The sequence below is a fragment of the Saccopteryx bilineata genome, chromosome 12, assembly GCF_036850765.1.
Source record: "Saccopteryx bilineata isolate mSacBil1 chromosome 12, mSacBil1_pri_phased_curated, whole genome shotgun sequence".
NCBI lineage: Eukaryota > Metazoa > Chordata > Mammalia > Chiroptera > Emballonuridae > Saccopteryx > Saccopteryx bilineata.
The window spans coordinates 44,001,363-44,024,175 of record NC_089501.1 but is presented as its reverse complement, the minus strand read 5'-3'; the positions used below and the strand labels follow the sequence as shown (position 1 = coordinate 44,024,175).

General features: G+C 48.2%; 1 protein-coding gene and 1 non-coding gene across 4 annotated transcripts in view; one reads left to right on the top strand and one right to left on the bottom strand.

Annotated features, from left to right (window-relative positions):
• Positions 1-8,647: 8,647 nt before the first annotated feature.
• ULBP3 (UL16 binding protein 3) overlaps positions 8,648-22,813 on the top strand; it is a 127,459-nt gene continuing 113,293 nt past the window's right edge. Inside the window, exons 1-5 of one of the 3 annotated variants that reach the window (XM_066247897.1) lie at positions 8,648-8,809; positions 13,629-13,871; positions 14,100-14,369; positions 15,797-15,973; positions 17,216-17,663. In XM_066247897.1, coding sequence (XP_066103994.1) covers positions 8,701-8,809; positions 13,629-13,871; positions 14,100-14,369; positions 15,797-15,973; positions 17,216-17,226 — 810 coding nt within the window. In that variant the 5' untranslated portion in view covers positions 8,648-8,700 and the 3' untranslated portion in view covers positions 17,227-17,663. Of the gene's footprint in view, positions 8,810-13,628; positions 13,872-14,099; positions 14,370-15,796; positions 15,974-17,147; positions 17,664-22,813 lie in introns of those variants that run through there. The other 2 variants (XM_066247896.1, XM_066247895.1) reach the window with 2 other exon arrangements.
• On the bottom strand, positions 18,029-18,104 carry TRNAS-AGA (transfer RNA serine (anticodon AGA)). The gene has a single exon. It is a non-coding gene; the product is annotated as a tRNA-Ser (tRNA).

Below are 22,813 nucleotides of genomic sequence, written 5' to 3'. Positions count from 1 at the left end.
GATTTGGGGGGTGTCACTCCCTCAGGGTAGCGACCCACCGTCAGACGCAGGATCCTAATCTGCGGGCACGACTTTCCCGTCGCAAACCTTCCTCCCCACCCCGCTGTCTCCGCCCTTGAACTTCTCAGCGCTCCCGCCGGCTGATCCTCAATCCTGTAGCCCGTCGCCACTCACATTGCTGGTACTTCCCCTGATGAGTCACTCACCGCGGCTCACAGCATTTTTAACTCAATTCTTTGGTGTAAAAACCACCAGTGCCTCCAACACCTTACCATTTTGAAGTGACCCTAATTCCTCCGCTCGTGGCCCCTTATCCCCCTCGCTGAGGACACCCTCCAAAAAACCTCTACACGTGGCCTGCAGACCCTAAAGCAAGAGGGACCAGAAGCACATTTTTGCAAAGTGTAGCCGTGGGAAGGACGGTAAGGAAGGGCACTCTTCCCTCCCAAACCCACATTGTCCACCTCCTGAAAAGAAAAGCACCTAAAGGTCCTACGTGCAGGAAGCAGTCTGCAAACTTTTTCTTCTCTTCTTTCTTTTCTTTTCTTTTTTTTTGTATTTGAAAATCTTCATTTTTAATCACACTGCCATTCATTGTAACTCTTTTGTTTTATTTTTTCAATTACCATTTACATTCAGTATTACTTTGTATTAGTTTTAGGTGTACAGCATAGTGGCTAGACAATTACATATTATACTGAGTGTCCCCACCCCGATATTTCAAGTACCCACCAGGAACCTTATCACACACTTATTACATTATTGTTGACTTAATCTTCTGTGCTGTACTTTACACCCCATAACTATTCTGTAGTTATCAATCTGTTCTTCCAAATCTCTTCACCTTTTTCACCAAGTCTCCCAATCACTTCCCTTCTGCAACTATCAGTCTGTTCTCTGTATCTATGACTCTGTTTCAGTTTTGTCTGTTTCTTTATATTGCTCTTTAGATTCCACATACAAGGGAAATCATCTGGTATTTGTCTTTCTCAGACTGATTTGTTTCACTTAGCATAATATCCTCTAGGTCCATCTGTGCTGTCACAAAGGGTAAGATAGTGAATTGTATGATCTCCGCAGGCCATTTACTATCATCTGTATGTACTAGGCTCCTCCCTCCATGTTTATGGTTGGAAAGCAGCCAAAGACAACATGCAATGACTGGGGGCCAGATTTAGATACTGCCCTAGATCCTGACCCCACATTGAGGGTGTCCCACATATGGATGCCCTGTCCACTGGGAAATCATCTCCCAGGGTTCCTCCAGTGCGTGTTGAAGGGTGAGAAACATGCCCTCTTCTGACTGTGGCTTCTGGGTGGAGTGACTGTGAGAGGCTGTGGGTCCCAGAGGAAGGGTCCAGTGCTCCCCTGCTTTCTGTAGACTGGATTCCTCAATCCAAGGGACCAGCACAGATGCTACCTGAAGCCACAGGGTGAGCTTAGGGTAGTGCTGCTACATTTCTGGTGTCAAGATCAGCACCACCTGCTTCTACACCTCACTGGTTCCCTGTGCTCCTGCCCATATTATCGCTTGATGAATCACTTCTGTCATGACCGCTGAGCTTACCTGACTTAATGAGTGACTCTGACAACACATGCCCAGAGGCCTCATCTCTATCAGACTCTAGGGCTTTACCAGCAGCCTTTTTACATGGGGTGGATTTCCCTGCTGCAAGTGACAATTCCTTTATTCTGAAGACTAGGGGTCTGTGTTGTAATTCTCTAGTAATGATGCCATGAAGTCGCAATTGTCCCTCATCCTACTACAGATATCTCTTATTATAGGTCTATTATTATGGGTCTGTGTCTCTAGAACAAGATTCAGCCTCATTCATCCACTCACATATTATCTCTTCCGCCTTTCATGCGACAGTAGCAGTGCTGAGTGGTGGCAACTGAGATCTACCATCTGCAAAGCCTGAAATACTTAATGGGAACCATATCTAGCAAATGTGTGGACCAGGCTGGCAATTAAATAGAGGTAGGAAATGATCATACCCCTGAAATCTTACAGAGCCTTTAAGATTGGTACCTTCTGTGTCATTTTATCCAGGATGAGATACTGGTTTAACAATGTATTTGCAGGAAAAAATGAGTTTCAGAAGGTTGTACTTGCATTTCCCTACTGTGCGACCCTCAATTTACAAGTAATTCTAATTACAATGATTTTCTATTCTTGTTGCAAATCTGGGGAATGTGAAATGACCACTGTGTGAGTTGCTAAACTAAATAACACCACAATGAGCAGGAGCTTGGACAGGTATCTGCTCATTACCTAGGCCCCACCCCAAGCACCTCTTCAGTAACAGGGCCTGTGATGATATATCCAATCTCTGGGGATGATGCCTACTCCCACACTAAGTCCAATATGAATGTCCGGGCAGTTCCTGTTTCCCAGTGTACACTTACCCAAGTCAGTGACCACATGGTGCTTTGGGGAAGGCCAGAAGGAATCATTGCACTTGTTGTCAACTTGAAGGGTCCCTCCTCATTGGATCCTGGCCCCTCCTTCTATGCATGGGTCTCAGTTCTGAAAAGCGGCTTTGTCCTAGAAACTCGGCAAAGTATCGGGCCTCTTTGGTGGCACACTGCTTTTCTCCTGCTAATCACCCATCTTTGTGTTTAGACTGTCTTTATTACTTAAATCCAGTGTTCTCTGGGTTGGCTGTCCATCCATATTGCCTCTAGGATCACTGTATTCTATGAGCCAAAGGGGTAGTCCTCTGTGGGCCAGGCTCTTGGCTGGCATTTCAACCTTTCTGATCATTTCAACTGCTTGTAAGAGTTGAGCACCTATTTCTCGAATGAATTATTTCAGGATTTTTCATCATGAGTGGAGAATCACGATCGAGAGCCACAGGGTCAGAAGCAAGGTCATGCCACCTAAAGCAGGAAACTCACACCTTTACATGTGGCTCCTGGCCTGACCAGAGGTGGTGCCGTGCACACAGCGTGAACCTGAGATGCTGAGATCCCAGGTTCGAAACCTCGAAGTCACCAGTTTGAGTGTGTGGTCATTGACATGATCCCAAGGTCGCTCACTTGAGCAAAGGGTCACTGGCTCAGGTGGAGCCCCTTGCTCAAGGCACTTATGAAGATCAATGAACAATTAAGATATCACAACTATGAGTTGACGATTCTCATCTCTCTCCCTCCTCCTCCTCTTCCCCACTCACTCTTACCTCACTAAAGTAATTAATTAATTAATTAATTAATTAAAGTGGCTTCTGCTATGGTCAGGGGGTGTGGTGAAGAACTGTTTAACATGAGCTAGGCTTATTAATGTACTGAGTCCTTGATCATATAATCTCAGCTGTCATAAAATAGAAGTTATTTTCCTACACTGAAATGATTAGGGTCACAGAGAAAAAATTAGACACAGAAATAGGCAGCCCAGTCTTGACACCAGAAATATAGTAGCTCCACCTTAAGCTCACAACAATGGCACGTAGTCTTGGCTGCCATAAAATAGAAGTTATCCTTCTCTGACTGAAATGATTAGGGTCACTGGGAAGAAATTAGATAGAGAAGTAGTCGCCCGAATCTCGACATCAGAAATAGAGCAGCACCACCTGAAGCTCTTACCTATGGCTTCATGCAGTGTCTGCCATGGCTGCCTTGGGCTAAGAAATCTCATGCACAGAAAAGAGGGGAGCAGTGGCCCGTTCCTGTGGGACCCACATTATCTCACCTTCACTCCCCCCAGAAGCCACAGACAGGACTCTTCAACACAGGCCAGAGGCATCCTGGGAGAGGATTTCCTAGGGGAATGGTCACCCACATCTGGAACACCCTATGTACCCTGAGTCTGGGGCCAGCAAACTGGGAGAGTGGCCATATCTGGTCCCTCTCAGACCTCCTTCAGGCTTCATGTGGACCACTGCCCCCTGGTCTCCAGTACGGCGGCCTACGCTGCAGGTTCTGGACTGGACAGCATTCATAATCGAGCAAATTCTTTGTAATACATCTGTCTGACTGTATATGTGTCTAGAATGTATTTATCCATTCACACATTGAAGTCTGTGAACAGAGATTCTAGAGTCATGATGAGGAACAGCAGATAGGCCAGTAGCTTGACCTTAGGGTACTGGAGAAGAGATTTCAGTAGGTGAAATGGACACACACACACACACACACACACACACTGGATGTATTTCAGAAAACCTGCAAAGCTCTTTTTTCTGACGTGGTTACCTGGGAGCTCAAGGATCCCAGTGAGGGTCAGGTGTGTAATGGTGATTTTGCCCAATTCCCACTGCAGCCAGGGCTGCTCAGGCTGATGAGATGGGTGAGGGAGGGGCTGACCAAGGCCCCAGCACAGAGGGGGAGAAGGGAACAAGGGGACTGTCTCCGAAGATGCAGCAGGATTAGTGTTATTTGTTGAGCTATTTACCTTCTTACGACAAATTCTGAAAATCATGTTTTTCTTCAATACCATTTTTTAATAATAAAACCTTTTGAAACAAGCATACACTGATCCAGAATTTGTGGCACTACTGTACAGAGAACTTTTCTTCCTGAGCCATGACAGTAAGCTGTCACCCTGAAGTCCCTTCATCTTTTGTGATGTGCTGTGATGCCATGTACGTTAGTGTGTATCCCCTACAAACCAGGACCCTCTCCAATATCACCTCAGTACAGTGACCACAGTGGAATTCACATCAACACATTACAGCTATCAAATCCTGAGAGAACATTCAAGTTTCAACAGTCGTTCGATAACGACCTTTAGACGCAAAAGAAATGATGGATTTAGGTATTCTTCATTTCCTTGATACACTGAAGATGTAGGTCAGAGTGTTTTATTTGCCTTTATAGTTCCTCTGTATAATTTTTAAAAGAATGTAGAGAGATTCAGATTTGGGTGGCCAATGTAACTGTGTACGTCAGTCAGTCATCCTCAAATACATATAGGAAAGGTTTAACAGTAGGGGCAGTCCCTGGGTTATGAATGAGATAGGTCTTGTAGGTTTAAAAGTATTCATGTATAAGCCCAGAAAGGTCAAAATAAATACTATGTTAAGACAAACATCTAAGTTGCATTTAACAGGTAAATGTACCTGTTCCAACGTGCACACAAATTCATCCTAAGAACCTACAGAACCTATCTCATCCATAACCCAGGGGCTGCCTGTGTTAAATTGCGCATTTTGGTTGTTTCATTTCTGATAGTAGAGATTGTTCTTCCTCATGTAGGGAGAATCAGAAATCTTTAATCAACATTGAATAATGTATTCTACTTGAGTAGGGTATTACTGTTCATTTTCTGCTGTGACACACACTAGACTACACAACCATGTGCCTCCATGCTTTTTGGCCCATGCTTGTCAGTCTGGAACTCACACCGGAACTTCTCTGTGGAAGGATGAGTCTTCATCCATCGCAGGGATGCAGTGACATATCTAAAAGGAGCGACTCCATTAGACTTCTGTTAACAACGTAAGAGAATGCCTGATATCCCATCCCCTGCTCACCACTTCATATATAAGATAAAATTTGGTCAATGTCTAGCGTGTTTCAGGGTATCTCACTGTTCCTGTTATCTTGAGGATTTGGGGCACGGTCAGTCTTTGCAAAGTCTTATTCACCATCTGTGAATGGCTCCAATCATTTGCCCAAATATAGTTCTCTAATTTAGGGGAATTAGACTTATTTATTTATGGGATTTCATTATAAAGTCTGAATACTAATCATTTGTAATAAATAGAACAACTCTGAGACATACTGGCATTTCTGCTTGAAGACTTCTCACTGCAGGAGGTGAGCTGGGGGCTGGGATCACAGGAGAGTAGCTGTGGTGGGTCGGGAATAGGGTGAATTCAGAAAGATTCTCAGCACTTAAGTCCCAGAATGTTTGTTTGCACCCACAGCATCACAACGACATCTGAGACCAACACAAGATGCCTGTTAATTTAAGAGTGACCCTTAAATTACTTGTTTCCATGAGAAATCTAGCGGAATCGCTGGTACTATCTACAGCATAACATAGAGGAACAGTGAAATCACATAATTCTCTTTGGGGTTATAAAACACAACCAGACCTAAAAAATGAAACTGCCTTATCACCCAGCAATCCTGCATCTGAGACTATATTTGAAGAAACTCAAAACACTGATTTGAAAGAATACACGTACCCACGCAGGGCCTGATTCTCCCAGGTCTGGGAGGGCCTAACGGGCCTGCTGGGAGCTCTGATGGAGAGGGGCCTGCAGCCTGACACTGGGGAGGGTTGCAGACCAACATCCTTCTTTCCCATCTCTCAGTCTTTTACCTGGCAACATGGGAAACTCTCAGCATGACGGAGCCAGCCCTGCACCATCCATTCCTGGTCAGCCCCACATCTCTCCCGAGTCGCCTCTGCTCAGGACATGGCCCCTCCGTGGCTCAGGATCTGAGTCTGAGGAGGCTGGCTGCCAGGTGATTGCACCAGGGCTCAGCCAGGAATCCCAGGGTCCATGGAGAACTGGCCTCCTGCTAACCACGTCCTGCACAGTCCCTACTGTTCATCTGCTGCCTTACCTGCTGTCCCCAAAGCAACTTTCTCTGGGAACACAACCCTAAAACCAGCCATTTGAGTGGAGTTCAAGGCCTTCCATCCCTTTTACAGGACTTAGAACTTGGCCCCTACCTCTGAGCCCCAGGGATATTCCCCTTCCTGGGGAGACACCACAGGGAGCCACCAGGCTGCTCTCTCTGCAATGTGAGCACTGCCCATGCCCCCCCTCCCTGCACTGGGCCCAAACACACTCCCCAACCAGAGAATCTGAGTCAGGACTGAAATCACTAACCCTTCAGCATCAACAGGCCTGAAGCCTGGGTGTGGGCCCTCCCATCCCCTCTGGCATTAACAGTGAGGACCCAGCACAGCTCAGGGCAGAGCTTGTCCAAGTCAATTCTATAAAGTGCTATGATTTCCGCAAAAAGAAGGTCTAATTTTCTCAGAAGTTTCAGGGAGGGAACAGGGGTTGGTCTGTGAATTCACCTTTCTGTCCCTCACTCCAGGCCTCTGCCCCTAACTTCCCACTCAGTCCTGCCCTCTGTATCTCTTAATGTGAACAGGCAAAGACAACAACTCAGAAGGAAGAGATGAGGAAAACAGCAAGGGTCCGGTTGAACATGCTGTTCGTGGCCTTGGATTGGGCTGTGGCTGCAGCCATTGTTGATGCAGCTGCAATGGAAACACAAGAGTGACATCCTGTCCAGACCCCAAATCTGAGGAGACCCCTCCTCAGTCCCTGCTGCCCCAGCTACTCCTACAATGCAGACAGTTTCTACCCCTCTATGTGTGACAGCCACTGTGACAGATCCTGGGGTTGGAATAAAGAGAGGAGATGGGCCTTGTCCCCTTGGGGCTCATATTGCTAATGGGGAAAGCAAGGGTCACACTATACCCAGTCCCTCCTGCTGGGACAGAGAGGAGGTGACACATGAGGAAGGTGGTGTAGAAGTCATCATAGGAGCCAACACTAGAGGTGGTATTGAAGGCTTTCCAGAAACAGACCAGGGGAGGTGAAGAACAGTGATGCTTAGAAGAGGGGACAGCAGTGGCACAGTGGATAGAGCGTCAGGCTGGGATGCAGAGGACCCGGTTTCAAAACCCTGAGGTCACTGGCTTGAGCGTGGGCTCATCTGGTTTGAGCAAGGCTCACCAGCTTCAGCCCAAGGTCACTGGCTTGAGCAAGGAGTCCCTTCATCTGCTGTAGCCCCTGCCCCCATCAAGGCACATATGAGAAAGCAATCAATGAACAACTAAGGTGCCACAAGGAAGAATGGATGCTTCTCTTCTCTCTCCCTTCTGGTCTGTCTCTCTCTCTGTTTCTCTGTCTCTGTCATTAAAAAAAAAGAAAAAAAACGAGGGACAGAAGAAGAAGGAACTGGTATGAAAACAGAACGATGCCCTCATGTTTGGGGTCCGAAAGAAATCCACAGTGAGGGTCATGTGCAGTGAGGAAGAGGAGTGAGGAGGGGGGAGGGAGAGGGGGACACAGAGCACACCTGCGGCCATTCTCCTCCCCAGAGCCCACTGTGAGTTATTGCTTATTCAAACACACACTCATGCACATTCACACCTACATGTACACACTCAGACACTCACACAAGGGTAGATTGATCTCATCTCAAGAGGAGATTCACGACCACTTTATCCCTACTTCCCTGTGACCTACTGTCTCCAGCGCTTTCTTCCAGCGCAGCAGGAATTAAAGCCATTTATTGCAGCTCCCACTGAGGTAACAGTGAAGAACTTGGTCACTTCCTGTCATTCTCCCCCCTGCTTACAGGCTCCATAAAAGCCTTGGTTACACTGCAGGGAGCAGAAAAGCCATCACCACACATAGTTACAATTTTTTTCTTGTGATGAGAAATATCTACTCTCCTAATAACTTTACAGAAAATAGTCATCATTACATCCCCCTGACCTGTTTATTTTATGCCTGGAAGTTTGTGCCTTTTGAGCACAAAAACTAATGAATCTGAAAGTGGGGACTGAAATGAGAAAAGAGGATGATAAGACAATGGGGTGAAGAAGACCCCAGGGAGAGAAATCAGAGGTGAAGTTTCAAAAGAATTACTTCCCTTTGTAACAGGTGGGCGGAGGAACCTCTATTAACACCCGGTGCGGGCGCGGTGCCCGCAGTCCTCCTGCAGGCGTATGAACTGTTCGCGCCGCGCAGTTCACTTGGGCTTCTGTCCGGGATCAGGATGACTGCGCCGGCCAAGTGCAGCCGGGTCTTCCTGCTCCTGCTTCTGCTGCTGTCCTGTGTCAGGGCTGCGCCCCGCCGTAAGTTCGGGGCTGGGACCTCCGAGAAAGGTACGGATATCAATACGGGAACCGGAGGGAGAAGCCGGGGGGGGGGGGGGGGAGGATCGGGAGTGGGGGCGGCGATCGGAGGTAGAAAAGCCGGTGACGGGGGTGCGGGTGGAGGGGCGGCGGTTCGGAGGGAGAGCTGCCGGAGGCTGGGGGTGGGGTGGGGAGAGGGGCTGCGATCGGAGAGAATAAAGCCGGTGACCGGGGTGGGGGGGGTACGGGTTGAGGGGCGGCGATCCGAGAAAGAAATGCTCGTGACCGGGGGCGGGGGAGGGGCAGCGACCGGAGGGATAGAAGCGGGGGGTGGGCGACGATAGGGAAGAGGGGAGCGGAGTGGGGGGGAGGGCGGCGGGGGTGCCCGCGGTGGGGTTCCGGACCGTCCCGCGGGTGGCGCGGCGGCACCGCCGTCCCCTCCTCTATCATCTCCGGGGCCGCCACGGCTGCCTCGCTGATAGAGCCCTTCCAGGCCAGGACAGGGACTGACGTGGGCGGGAGCCCCCACCCGGCACCTCGCGGCACTAGAAGCTTCTTGGGAAGAGGAGCCCGAGCCCTTGGCTTGAGGGGCGTGGACAGGACGGTGTGGGGCCGGGTCATTCCCTCAGAGTAGCGACCCACAGACAGACGCAGGACCCTACTGTGCTGGCAGGACTTTCCTGTCGCAACCCCCCCCCCCCCCATCCCCGCTCCACCCCGCTGTCTCCACCCTTGACTTCTTGGCTCTCTCGTTGGGCTCATTCTGTAGCCCTTCGCCGGATACTTCCCCTGATGAGTCACTGCTCCTCACTGAGGCTCACAGCATGTTTTACTCAATTCTTTGGTGTAAAAAACACCAGTGCCTACAACACCTTACCATTTTGAAATGACCCTAATTCCTCCACTCGTGGCCCCTTATCCCCCTTGCTGAGGACACCCTCCAAAAAACCTCTGCACGTGGCCCGCAGAACCTAAAGCAAGAGGGACAAGAAGCACATTTTTGCAAAGTGTAGCAGTGAGAAGGACAGTAAGGAAGGGCACTCTTCCTTCCCAAACCCACATTGTCCACCTCCTGAAGAGGCAAGCACCTAAGGTCCTACGTGCAGATAGCAGTCTGCAAACATTTTCTTCTGTTTTTTTTTATTTTTTGGGTTTTTTTTTTGTATTTGAAAATCTTCATTTTTAATCACACTGCCATTCATTGTAACTCTTTTGTTTTATTTTTTCAATTACCATTTACATTCCATATTACTTTGTATTAGTTTTAGGTGTACAGCATAGTGGCTAGACAATTACATATTTTGCTGAGTGTCCCCACCCCGATATTTCAAGTACCCGCCAGGAACCTCACACAGTTATTACAATATTGTTGACTTAATCTTCTGTGCTGTACTTTACACCCCATAACTATTCTGTAGTTATCAATCTGTTCTTCCAAATCTCTTCACCTTCTTCACCAAGTCTCCCAATCACTTTCTCTCTGCAACTACCCGTCTGTTCTCTGTATCTATGAGTCTGTTTCAGTTTTGTCTGTTTGTTTATTTTGCTCTTTAGATTCCACATACAAGTGAAATCATCTGGTATTTGTCTTTCTCAGACTGATTTGTTTCACTTAGCATAATATCCTCTAGGTCCATCCGTGCTGTCACAAAGGGTAAGATAGTGAATTGTATGATCTCTGCAGGCCACTTACTATCTGTCTGTATGCACTAGGCTCCTCCCTCCATGTTTATGGTTGGAAAGCAGCCAAAGACAACATGCAATGACTGGGGGGCCAGATTTAGATACTGCCCTAGATCCTGACCCCACATTGAGGGTGTCCCACATATGGATGCCCTGTCCACTGGGAAATCATCTCCCAGGGTTCCTCCAGTGCGTGTTGAAGGGTGAGAAACATGCCCTCTTCTGACTGTGGCTTCTGGGTGGAGTGACTGTGAGAGGCTGTGGGTCCCAGAGGAAGGGGCCAGTGCTCCCCTGCTTTCTGTAGACTGGATTCCTCAATCCGAGAGGCCATGATAGATACTACCTGAGGCCACAGGTGTGAGCTTAGGGTAGTGCTGCTACATTTCTGGTGTCAAGATCAGCACCACCTGCTTCTACACCTCACTGGTTCCCTGTGCTCCTGCCCATATGATCGCTTGATGAATCACTTCTGTCATGCCCGCTGAGCTTACCTGACTAAATGATATTCATGATGAGTGACTGACAGCACATGCCCAGAGGCCTCATCTCTACCAGACTCTAGGGCTTTACCAGCAGCCTTTTTACATGGGGTGGATTTCCCTGCTGCAAGTGACAATTCCTTTATTCTGAAGACTGGGGGTCTGTGCTGTAATTCTCTAGTAATGATGCCATGAAGTCGCAATTGTCCCTCATCCTACTACAGATATCTCTTATTATAGGTCTATTATTATGGGTCTGTGTCTCTAGAACAAGGTCCAGCCTCATTCATCCATTCAGATATTATTTATACTGCCTTTCATGCTACAGTAGCAGTGCTGAGTGGTGGCAACTGAGATCTACCATCTGCAAAGCCTGAAGTATTTAATGGGAACCATTTCTAGAAAATGTGTGGACCAGGCTGGCAATTAAATAGAGGTAGGAAATGATCATACTTCTGAAATCTTACAGAGGCTTTAAGACTGGTACCTTCTATGTCATTTTATTCAGAATAAGATACTGTTTTAACAATAAATTTGGAGTAAAAAATGAGTTTTAGAAGGTTGTACCTGCATTTCCCTACTGTGTGGCCCTCAACCTACAAGTAATTCACTAACTACGATGATTTTCTTTTTTTGTTACAAATCTGGGGAATGTGAAATGACTGCTGTGTGGGTTGCTAAACTAAATGACACCACAATGAGCAGGAGCTGGGACAGGTATCTGCTCATTACCTGGGCCTCACCTCAAGCACCTCTTCAGTAACAGGGCCTGTGATGATATATCCAATCTCTGGGGATGATGCCTACTCCCACACTAAGTCCAATATGAATGTCCGGGCAGCTCTTGTTTCCCAGTGTACTCTTACCCAAGTCAGTGACCACATGGTGCTTTGGGGAAGGCCAGAAGGAATCATTGCCCTTGTTGTCAACTTGAAGGGTCCCTCCTCATTGGATCCTGGTCTCTCCTTCTATGAATGGGTCCCAGTTCTGAAAAGTGATTCTGCCCCAGAAACTCAGCAAAGTATCTGGCCTCTTGGTGGCACATTACTTTTCTCCTGCTAATCACCCGTCTTTGTGTTTAGACTGACTTTATTACTTAAATCCAGTGTTCTCTGGGTTGGCTGTCCATCCATATTGCCTCTAGGATCACTGTATTCTATGAGCCAAAGGGGTAGTCCTCTGTGGGCCAGGCTCTTGGCTGGCATTTCAACCTTCCTCATCATTTCAACTGCTTGTAACAGTTGAACACCTATATCTCATATGTATTATTTCAGGATTTTTCATCTCCATCACTACTGGGAGCCTATTTCTGGAATACTCTCCCCACCTGCCAATCCCTGCCATCAGAGACAGCCAGCACTGAGATACAGGACAGCGATGTTGTCCTCAGTGTTGGGAAAGAACAATTTTATTTCTACTCTTCTGGGTTCTTCTGGCTGGTCTAACAGTTAAATTGAAATGAGACACAATAATGAGTGAAAACCAATTTAATGTGGTACATATAGGAGGTCATTAAAGTATGAGACTCTCTGAAGTGACCAAAGTAAGCAGACTTTATATCTTTTAAACTAAGAAATCATAAATTTGTGAAGAATTGAAAGAGGTGTTTGGGTTGGAGTAGTCATTAGAAATGAAGGAAGAAGGTTTGTTTATACAGCCTTCTTGTGCCTCAGTTCCCTTTCTCTGGTGCAAAGGACGTCTCTCTAACTCCTAGTACAGGGAAGGTATATGTCACACGAGAGATTTATCTCCTGCTTTCAATCGGACACAAGAGGCTCAGCATGTCCTTCTTGCTCCAGTTGTTTCTTAAGTTAATTTATTCAAAATAGTCAATATGTCGCAGTGGCACAATTAGGGTGACCAGCCTTGAACCCCATCATCACCATGAGTTCTTTATATGAGTTCAGTAAGCAAAGAGTCCTCAGGCCTTCCCTTGAGCACAGTTGGCGAGCATTTCCTGGTTGTTCTGACATTTCATACTCTATCCATTCTCCCGTCCAAGTACTAGCCAGGCTGACCCTGCTTAGCCTCCGAGATCAGACGAGATCGGGTGCGTTCAGGGTGGGATGGCCATAGTCCTACCGATTCTGACATGTGTATTTCTCTGAGTCTTTTAAGCCCTCTCTCTACTCTCTGTCTTGGAAGCTCCTAATAATTGTATTCCATGCAGTGTAGCCCTCTTTTCTCCCTAACTCCCAAGACCCATGCTAGCAGCCTGCAAGCATTCTGTCCCAGAGCCGTGCTGGGTCCCCTGACCGATACTTGTCCATTCTCCTTGTCCGACAGTGGGTTCCCTTCCCACCTGCCCCCCATCATCCATTTTCCTCGGGGGCGGCCCCCACGTACCATCTCGGCACAATGCACTGAGCTAGCTCCTGACTCCTCTGGCTGCAAGACCTCTTTCTCCCCAGCCGGCCTGGACATCCCTGGACTGCTGCTGGACTGACTGATGCTGGGTCCTGCCTGGGGGACAGTGGGACATTTCTGGGGACGTGTACTTGTCTGCCAGGCAGAGGCCTCCCGTCCTCCTCAAGCAAGGGAGGGCCATTAGCCTTCACCTGGTGAAGGGCGGGGCTGGGCAGGGTCAGTTATGCTCAGGGGATTCTCTTGCTGTGACAGACATGGAAGGGAGGTGTTTGTGGGTCCCTTTCTTCCAACCTGAACTGTCACCTCCATTTTTCTTTCAGATTATTTTTCTCTGAGCCTCAAATTCAGCATCACTACTAAGCTCAGTTCTGGACAATCATGGTGTAAAGAAATCCAGGTCAATGGAACCACATTGAATTGTATCTGTAGTAGAAAGAAGGTTGAATGCCCTGATCCTCTGGGGATGCAGGGGAATGCCACTGAGGCCTTGGAGAGCATGATAGAAACCGTGAATGACCCGATGGAAGAGCTTGTAAAGACACTGCTTGAGAGTAAAACCATCGGTAAGTTTCCAGACCCAAACCTGGTGTGAGCAGTGCTGTAGGGTTAGGGAGCTGTGTGTATGTAAATATTGGAAAGTGGTCCCACCCAAGGGGCCCAGCAGCCAGGGCAGGACACAGAGGATGGAGCAGGACCAGGACACAGGAGGGGAGGGAGCAGAGAGCTGGATCCGGGGGTGGGGGGCCTGTCACAGCCTGAGACTGACCTTTTCCCCATGACTGTGGGGACAGGTGTTCACTCCCTACAGGGCGAGATGCGGTGTGAGAAGGAAGCCAATGGAAACAGCGCATTCTGGATATTTGTTATCAAAGGAAAAGAGTCTCTTCACTTTGATTCGAAGACCAGAAATTTCGCAGAGTTCAATGATGAAGGCAGAAAGTTAAAAGAAATATTGGAAAATAACACATATTTGACACATCTTTTTGTTACGAGTGCAGCTGGAGACTGTGTGAAGGTCCTTAGAGTTTTGGGATCCCAGAATGAAACGTTGGACACAAAAGGTAACTGTGCAGAGGGGCTGAAGTCATAGTCTCTGGGAATGAAACTGACACTGTGTCTGTGTGTCTCAGTGTTGTGTGTGGTTTGAGGAAGTAATCCATTCACGGTGGGGTTCTGGCAAATAGCGGCCATCGGTGTGTCCGCCATCCCTCCCTGCGCTCCCTTCTCTCCTCCCAGCCTCTCTTTCTCACTACATATTGGAGCATCACCGTGGATTTCATGCTGACTCCAAACATGAGGGCATCATTCTGTTTTCATACCTGTTTCTTTTTCTTTTCTTTCTCTCTCTCTTCTTTTTTTTTTAACAGGAGAGAGGGACAGGGACAGGCAAGAAGGGAGAGAGATGAGAAGCATCAAATCTTGATTGCAGCAACTTTGTTGTTCATTGATTGCTTTCTCATATGTGCCTTGACCAGGGGGTTCCAGCTGAGCCAGCGATCTTGGGCTTCAAGCAGGCGATCATGGGGTCATTTCAATGATCCTACACTCAAGCCAGCGACCCCGCACTCAAGCTGGTGAGCCCACACTCAATCCAGATAAGCCCCCACTCAAGCCAGAAACCTCAGAGCTTCACACCTGGGTCCTCAGCATCCCAGGCTGACGCTCTATCCACTGCGCCACCACCTGGTCAGGCCACACCTGTTTTATGTACTGTTCCTTTTCTTTCTTCTTTTTTTCTTTTTTTTTCCCTGAAGCTGGAAACGGGGAGAGACAGTCAGACAGACTCCCGCATGCGCCCGACCGGGATCCACCCGGCACGCCCACCAGGGGCGACGCTCTGCCCACCAGGGGGCGATGCTCTGCCCCTCCGGGGGGTCGCTCGGCCGCGACCAGAGCCACTCTAGCGCCTGGGGCAGAGGCCAAGGAGCCATTCCCAGCGCCCGGGCCATCTTTGCTCCAATGGAGCCTTGGCTGCGGGAGGGGAAGAGAGAAACAGAGAGGAAGGAGGGGGGGTGGAGAAGCAAATGGGCGCTTCTCCTATGTGCCCTGGCTGGGAATTGAACCCAGGTCCTCCGCACGCTAGGCCGACGCTCTACCTCTGAGCCAACCGGCCAGGGCCCTGTTCCTTTTTCTTAGCATCACTTTTCTTCTTTGCCTTCCCTGGCTAGTTCTGGAAATCCTTCAAAATCACCTCCAATCAGCTCATGTGAGAATTTCTCTACCACCTTCCTCCTGTGTCACCTCCACTTTTGTCACAGCAGGAACTGGATATGTTGTGACCCTTCTCCCCACGTTAGCTGTATGAGCCCCAGGGGTCAGGACCTATCTCCTCTCTTGGTTCCAAGTCCAGGATCTGTCACAGTGGCTGTCATGCATAGAGCAGTAGAACTGTCTGCATTGTGGGAGTACCCCGGGCAGCAGGGACTGAGGAGGGGTCTCCTCAGAATTGGGGTCTGGACAGGATGTCACTCTTGTGTTTCCATTATAGATACAGCCACCACGGCCACAGGCACAGCCACGCCAGCCACAGCCTCAAACACAGCTGTACCAACCATTGCCTCAGCTCAATTCAAAAACTTGATTGTGACATTCTTCACCCAGAAATTCCCTCCGATTGTCACCTGCATGATCATAGTGGGCATCCTGCTTGGTCCATACATTAAAGGTATGGAGGTCAGAACTGAGTGGAAACTGAGGGGCAGATGGCTTTGAGAGAGGAAAGGGGAAGGTGAATTTCCAACCTGACCCATGTCCCCTCCTTGACCCTTCTCTCTGTGGAAATGAGACCTCATACCACTTTATAGAAGTGACTTGGACAAGCTCAGCCCTGAGCTGTGCTGGGTCCTCACTGTTAATGCCAGAGGGGATGGGAGGGCCGAAACCCAGGCCTCAGGCCTGTTGATGCTGAAGGGTTAGTGATTTCAGTCCTGACTCAGATTCTCTGGTTGGGGAGTGTGTTTGGGCCCAGTGCACGTTTGCGGGACAGCAGGGCACACCGGGCCTGGACAGTGCTCACATTGCAGAGAGAGCAGCCTGGTGGCTCCCTGTGATGTCTCCACTGGAAGGGGAATATCCAGGGGGCTCAGAGGAGAGGGGCCAAGTTCTAATCCCAGTAAGAGGCGTGGTAGGCCTTGAACTCTACTCAAAAGGCTGGTTTTAGGGTTGTATTCCCAGAGAAAGTTGCTTTGGGGACAGTGGGTAAGGCAGCAGGTGAACAGTAGGGACTGTGCAGGACGTGGTTAGCAGGAGGCCAGTTCTCCATGGACCCTGGGATTCCTGGCTGAGCCCTGGTGCAATCACCTGGCAGCCAGCCTCCTCAGACTCAGATCCTGAGCCACGGAGGGGCCGTGTCTTGAGCAGAGGTGACTCGGGAGAGATGTGGGGCTGACCAGGAATGGATGGTGCAGGGCTGGCTCCGTCATGCTGAGAGTTTCCCGTGATGCCAGGTAAAAGGCTGAGAGATGGGAAAGAAGGATGTTGGTCTGCAACCCTCCCCAGTGTCAGGCTGCAGGCCCCTCTCCATCAGAGCTCCCACCAGGCCCGTTAGGCCCTCCCAGACCTGGGAGAATCAGGCCCTGCGTGAAGGGAGCAGATTGGTTCATTACTCACGTCAGCTGTGAGCCCAGCAGCTCTGTACAGGCCCTTGGACTAGCTCTGTGATATGCGGAAGGGGGACAGAGGTTGGTGCAGGTGCTGGTCCCAGGGCGGGGGGAAGGCTCAGGGATACAGGACTTACTGAGTGGAGGGTTCCAGGTGGGGAGTGGTGGGTGCTGCAGCCCTAGGAGAATTGACCCAGGATTTCTGCAGCCACTGGGTCCAACACGCGTTCTTTTCTGCAGGCTGCTGCTGCTGCTGAGAGCCCGTGACCATGTGGTCCATCTCAGCACCTCTCTCTTCTGGTTGGCAGCCTGTGGATGACCTGCTGTTTGTTCTCGAACCTTCCAAGTCCAGAGGCCACCGTCAGACCCGGATGAGACAGTAGATGCAACAAACACCTCACGTCCTTTTTGCATTTGCTGATTATCCTCTCTGGTGCTTTTTAAAACATTATGCGCTTTCTTCGGTGCTAAGAGATGTAATTCCCACATGTAAAGTGTAGTAGCTACAGTAAGAAATCTCCACAAAGAGAGCACTTTCCATATTCTCCCTTCTTTGTGGACGGTCAGGTACATCTCTGCATCGTGACCTTGTTCTTGAAAATGACGGTGCCAAACTCAGAACATCAGGGCTTCTCTGTGTCCTCAGACACAATCGTGTATTTTTAAATCACAAAATTATAGTTATGAATGTTTTCATTAAGTAACTTATGTAAATTTAATATCTAAATAAACATCTTTATATTCTGAAAAACTTAATTACTTTGAAGTTTTGTTTTATTTTTGGTTTTCTAGAGTATTTTTTCTTTTTTTTTTTGCTATTTTCTGAAGCTGGAAACAGGGAGAGACAGTCAGACAGACTCCCGCATGCGCCCGACCGGGATCCACCCGGCACGCCCACCAGGGGCGATGCTCTGCCCACCAGGAGGCGATGCTCTGCCCATCCTGGGCGTCGCCATGTTGTGACCAGAGCCACTCTAGCGCCTGGGGCACAGGCCAAGGAGCCATCCCCAGCGCCCGGGCCATCTTTGCTCCAATGGAGCCTTGGCTGCGGGAGGGGAAGAGAGAGACAGAGAGGAAGGCGCGGCAGAGGGGTGGAGAAGCAAATGGGCGCTTCTCCTGTGTGCCCTGGCCGGGAATCGAACCCGGGTCCTCTGCACTCTAGGCCGACGCTCTACCGCTGAGCCAACCGGCCAGGGCGAGAATTTTTTTAGTTTATTTGAGCCAAACACAACATATGCTAAAGACCTAGATCTCAATGCCCCTGAGAATAACAGGTTTTTTTCTGACTATGAGGTTTTTGTTTGTTTTTTGCTTAATCCCTTCACCTTTCACCCAGTCCCCCTACCCTTCCCCTCTGACAGCTGTCAGTCTGGTTTGTTGTGTCCATGTGTCTGTCTGTATTTGTTTGCTAGTTTATTTTGTTCATTAGGTTCTACATGTAAGTGAATCATATGGTACTTGTCTTTCTCTGACTGGTTTATTTCACTTGGCACAATGTCTCAGGTTCATTCATGCTGTTGCAAAAGGTAAGATATCCTTTTTTACAGCAGAGCAGTATTCCACTGTGAAGATGTGTCAAACGAATCTTTTTTTTATCCACTCAGATACTTGTTGGGCACTTGGTTGCTTCCACATCTTGGCTATGGTAAATACTGCTGTAATGAACATTGGGGTGAGTGTATTCTTTCAAATCAGTGTTATGAGTTTCTTCGAACATATTCCCAGATGCAAGATTGCTGGGTCATAAAGCAGTCCCATTTTTAATTATTTTAGTTCTTGCGTTGTATTTTATAACCCTGTAGAGCAGGGGTCGGGAAACTTTTTGGCTGAGAAAGCCATGAATGCCACATATTTTAAAATGTAATTCCGTGGCCCTGGCCAGTTGGCTCAGCGGTAGAGCGTCGGCCTGGCGTGCAGGGGACCCGGGTTCGATTCCCGACAAGGGTACATAGGAGAGGCGCCCATTTGCTTCTCCACCCCCACCCCCTCCTTCCTCTCTGTCTCTCTCTTCCCCTCCCGCAGCCGAGGCTCCATTGGAGCAAAGATGGCTCGGGCGCTGGGGATGGCTCCTTGGCCTCTGCCCCAGGCGCTAGAGTGGCTCTGATCGCAGTGGAGCGACACCCCGGAGGGGCATAGCATCGCCCCCTGGTGGCAGAGCGTGGCCCCTGGTGGGCGTGCCGGGTGGATCCCGGTCGGGCGCGTGCGGGAGTCTGTCTGACTGTCTCTCCCCGTTTCCAGCTTCAGAAAAAAAAAAATGTAATTCCGTGAGAGCCATACAATGACTCATGTACGTTATGCATTATCCAATAAAAATTTGGTGTCGTCCAGGAGGACAGCTGTGATTGGCTCCAGCCACCTGCAACCATGAACATGAGCGGTAGGAAATGAATGGATTGTAATACATGAGAATGTTTTATATTTTTAACATTTTTTTTAAAGCTTTGTCTGCGAACCAGATGCAGCCATTAAAAGAGCCACATCTGGTTCGCGAGCCATAGGTTCCCGACCTCTGCTGTGGAGGATTTATGACATTTCACTCTTCCTCCATGTTAGGTCGTAGATAGTACCAGGGATTCCACTAAATGTCTCATGAAAACAAAAAATTTAAAGTTCACTCTTAAATTAACAGGCATCTTGTGTTGGTCTCAGATGTCATGGTGACGCTGTGGGTGCAAACAAACATTCTGAGACTTAAGTGCTGAGAATCTTTCTGATTTCACCCTATTCCCACCCTCCACAGCTACTCTCCTGTGATCCCAGCCCCCAGCTCACCTCCTACAGTGAGAAGTAAGTCCTTAAGCAGAAACGCCTCTCTCTCAGAGTTGTTCTATTTATTACAAATGATTAGTATTCATAATATATAACAAGCTCCCATAAAGAAATAAGTCTACTTCTCCTAAATTAGAGAATTACATTTGGACAAATGCTTGGAGCCATTCACAGATGGTGAATAAGACCTTGCAAAGATTGACCGTGCTCTCAAATCCTCAAGATAACAAGAACAATGGGATACCTTGAAACACCCATGACATTGACCAAATTCCATCTTATATAGGAAGTGGTGGGCAGGGGATGGGATATCAGGCATTCTCTTACTTTGTTAATAGAAGTCTAATGGAGTCACTCCTTTTAGATATGTCACTGCATCGCTGCGATGGATGAAGACTTATCCTACTACAGAGAAGTTCCGGTGTGAGTTCCAGACTGACAAGCGTGGGCCAAAAAGCATGGAGGCACATGGTTGTGTAGTCTAGTGTGTGTGTCACAGCAGAAAATGAACAATAATACCCTACTCAAGTAGAATACATTTTTCAACGTTGATTAAAGATTTATGATTCTCCCTACTTGAGGAAAAACAATCTGAACTATCAGAAATGAAACAATCAAAATACCCAATTTAACACAGGCAGCCCCTGGGTTATGGATGAGATAGGTTCTGTAGGTTCTCAGGTTGAATTTGTGTGCACGTTGGGACAGGTACATTTACCTGTTAAATGCAACTTAGATGTTTGTTTTAACATAGTATTTATTTTGACCTTTCTGGGCATATACATAAATATTTTTAAACCTAGAAAACCTATCTCATTCATAACCCAGGGACTGCCTCTACTGTTAAACCTTTCATATATGTATTTGAGGATGACTGACTGACGTACACAGTTACATTGGCCACTTAAATCTAAATCTCTCTACATTCTTTTAGAAATTATACAGAGCAACTAAAAAGGCAAATAAAAACTATAACCTACACCTTCAGTGTATCAAGGAAATGAAGAATACCTAAATCCATCATTTCCTTTGTGTCTAAAGGACGTTATCGAACAACTGTTGAAACTTGAATGGGCTCTCAGGATATGATAGCTGTAATGTGTTGATGTGAATTCCACTGTGGTCACTGTACTGAGGTGATATTGGAGAGGGTCCTGGTTTGTAGAGGATACACACTAACGTACATGGCATCACAGGACATCACAAAAGATGAAGGGAGTTCAGGTGACAGCTTACTGTCATGGCTCAGGAAGAAAAGTTCTCTGTATAGTAGTACCACAAGTTCTGGATCAGTGTATGCTTGTTTCAAAAGGTTTTATTATTAAAAAATTGTAGCCTGACCTGTGGTGGCACAGTGGGATAAAGCATCAACCTGGAAACGCTGAGGTTGCCGGTTCAAAACCCTGGGCTTGCCTGGTCAAGGCACATATGTCAGTTGATGCTTCCTGCTCCTCCCCCCTTCTCTCTATCTCTCTCTCTTCCCCTTCTCTATAATGAATAAATAAAAATCTTTAAATAAATAAATAAATAAATAAATGTATTGAAGAAAAACATGATTTTCAGGATTTGTTGAAAAAAGGTAAACAGCTCAACAAATTACATCAATCCTGCTGCATCTTCAGAGACAGTTCCTACCCCCTGTTCCCTTCTCCCCTTCTGTGCTGGGCCTTGGTCAGCTCCTCCCTCCTCCACCTCATCAGCGGGGTCAGCCCAGGCTGCAGGGGGAGGTGGGCAAAGTCACCGTTACAGACCTGACCCTCACTGGGATGCTGGAGCTCCCTGGCAACCAAGACAGGTTTTCTGAAATAGATCCGGTTGTTGCGTGTGTGTGTGTGTGTGTGTGTGCATGATTCCACCTCTCTGTCCCATTTCACCTCCTGAAATCTCTTCTTCAGTACCCAAAGGTCAAGCTACTGGCCTATCTGCTGTTCCTCATCATGACTCTAGAATTTCTGTTCACAGAACTCAATATGTGGATGGATAGATACATACTAGACACACATATATAGTCAGACAGATTTATTACAAAGAATTTGCTCATGAGATTACATTTTCTGTCAAGTCTAGAACCTGCAGTGTAAGCTGCCATACTGGAGCCCAGGGGCAGTGGTCCACATGAAGCCTGAAGGAGGTCTCAGGAGGGACCAGATGTGGCCACTGTCCCACAGATTCGGGGTACATAGGGTGTTCCAGATGTGGGTGACCATTCCCCTAGGAAATCATCTCCCAGGATACCTCTGGCCTGTGCTGAAGAGTCCTGTCTGTGGCTTCTGGGGGAGTAAATGTGAGATAATGTGGTTCCCACAAGAAGGGGCCACTGCTCCCCCCTTTCTATACACCAGATTTCCTGGTTCAAGGCAGCCATGGCAGACACTGCATGAAGCCATCGGTATGAGCTTCAGGTTTTGCTGCTGTATTTCCGGTGACAAGATTAGGCCACCTACTTCTGTATATAATTTCTTCCCTATGACCCAAGTCATTTCAGTGTAGGAAAATAACTTCTATTTTATAACAGCTGAGATTATATGATCTAAGGACTCAGTATATTGAGCCCTCATGTTGAACAGTTCTTCACCACCACACCCTGGGACCATAGCAAAAGCCACTTGAATTTATTCATTTATTTATTTATTTGCTTATTTATTTATTAATTTAGCGAGGTGGGGAGAAGGCGGGGGTGAGAAAGGAAGAGGAGGAAGGGAGAGAGTTGAGAAGCATCAATTCATAGTTGTGATACCTTACTTGTTCATTGATCTTCATTTGTGCCTTGACCAGGGGCTCCAGCTGAGCCAGTGACCCCTTACTCAACCCAGCAATCTTGGGGTCATGTCAATGACCACACACTCAAGCTGGTTACTTTGGGGTTTCGATCCTGGGACCTCAGCATCCCAGGTTGACGCTGTGTGCACGGCACCACCGCTGGTCAGGCCAGGAGCCACATGTAAAGGTGTGAGTTTCCTGCTTTAGGTGGCACGGCCTTGCTTCTGACCCTGTGGCTCTAGATCGTGATTCTCCACTCAGGATGCCGGGAAGTCCACATGAGCACTGTCTCCGCCCACCCATACCCCCAGTGCCCTAGGACGGTGGGGCACAGGCCCCGGTGGCAGGTCCGGCCTCGCTCACGCAGTCATGTGCTG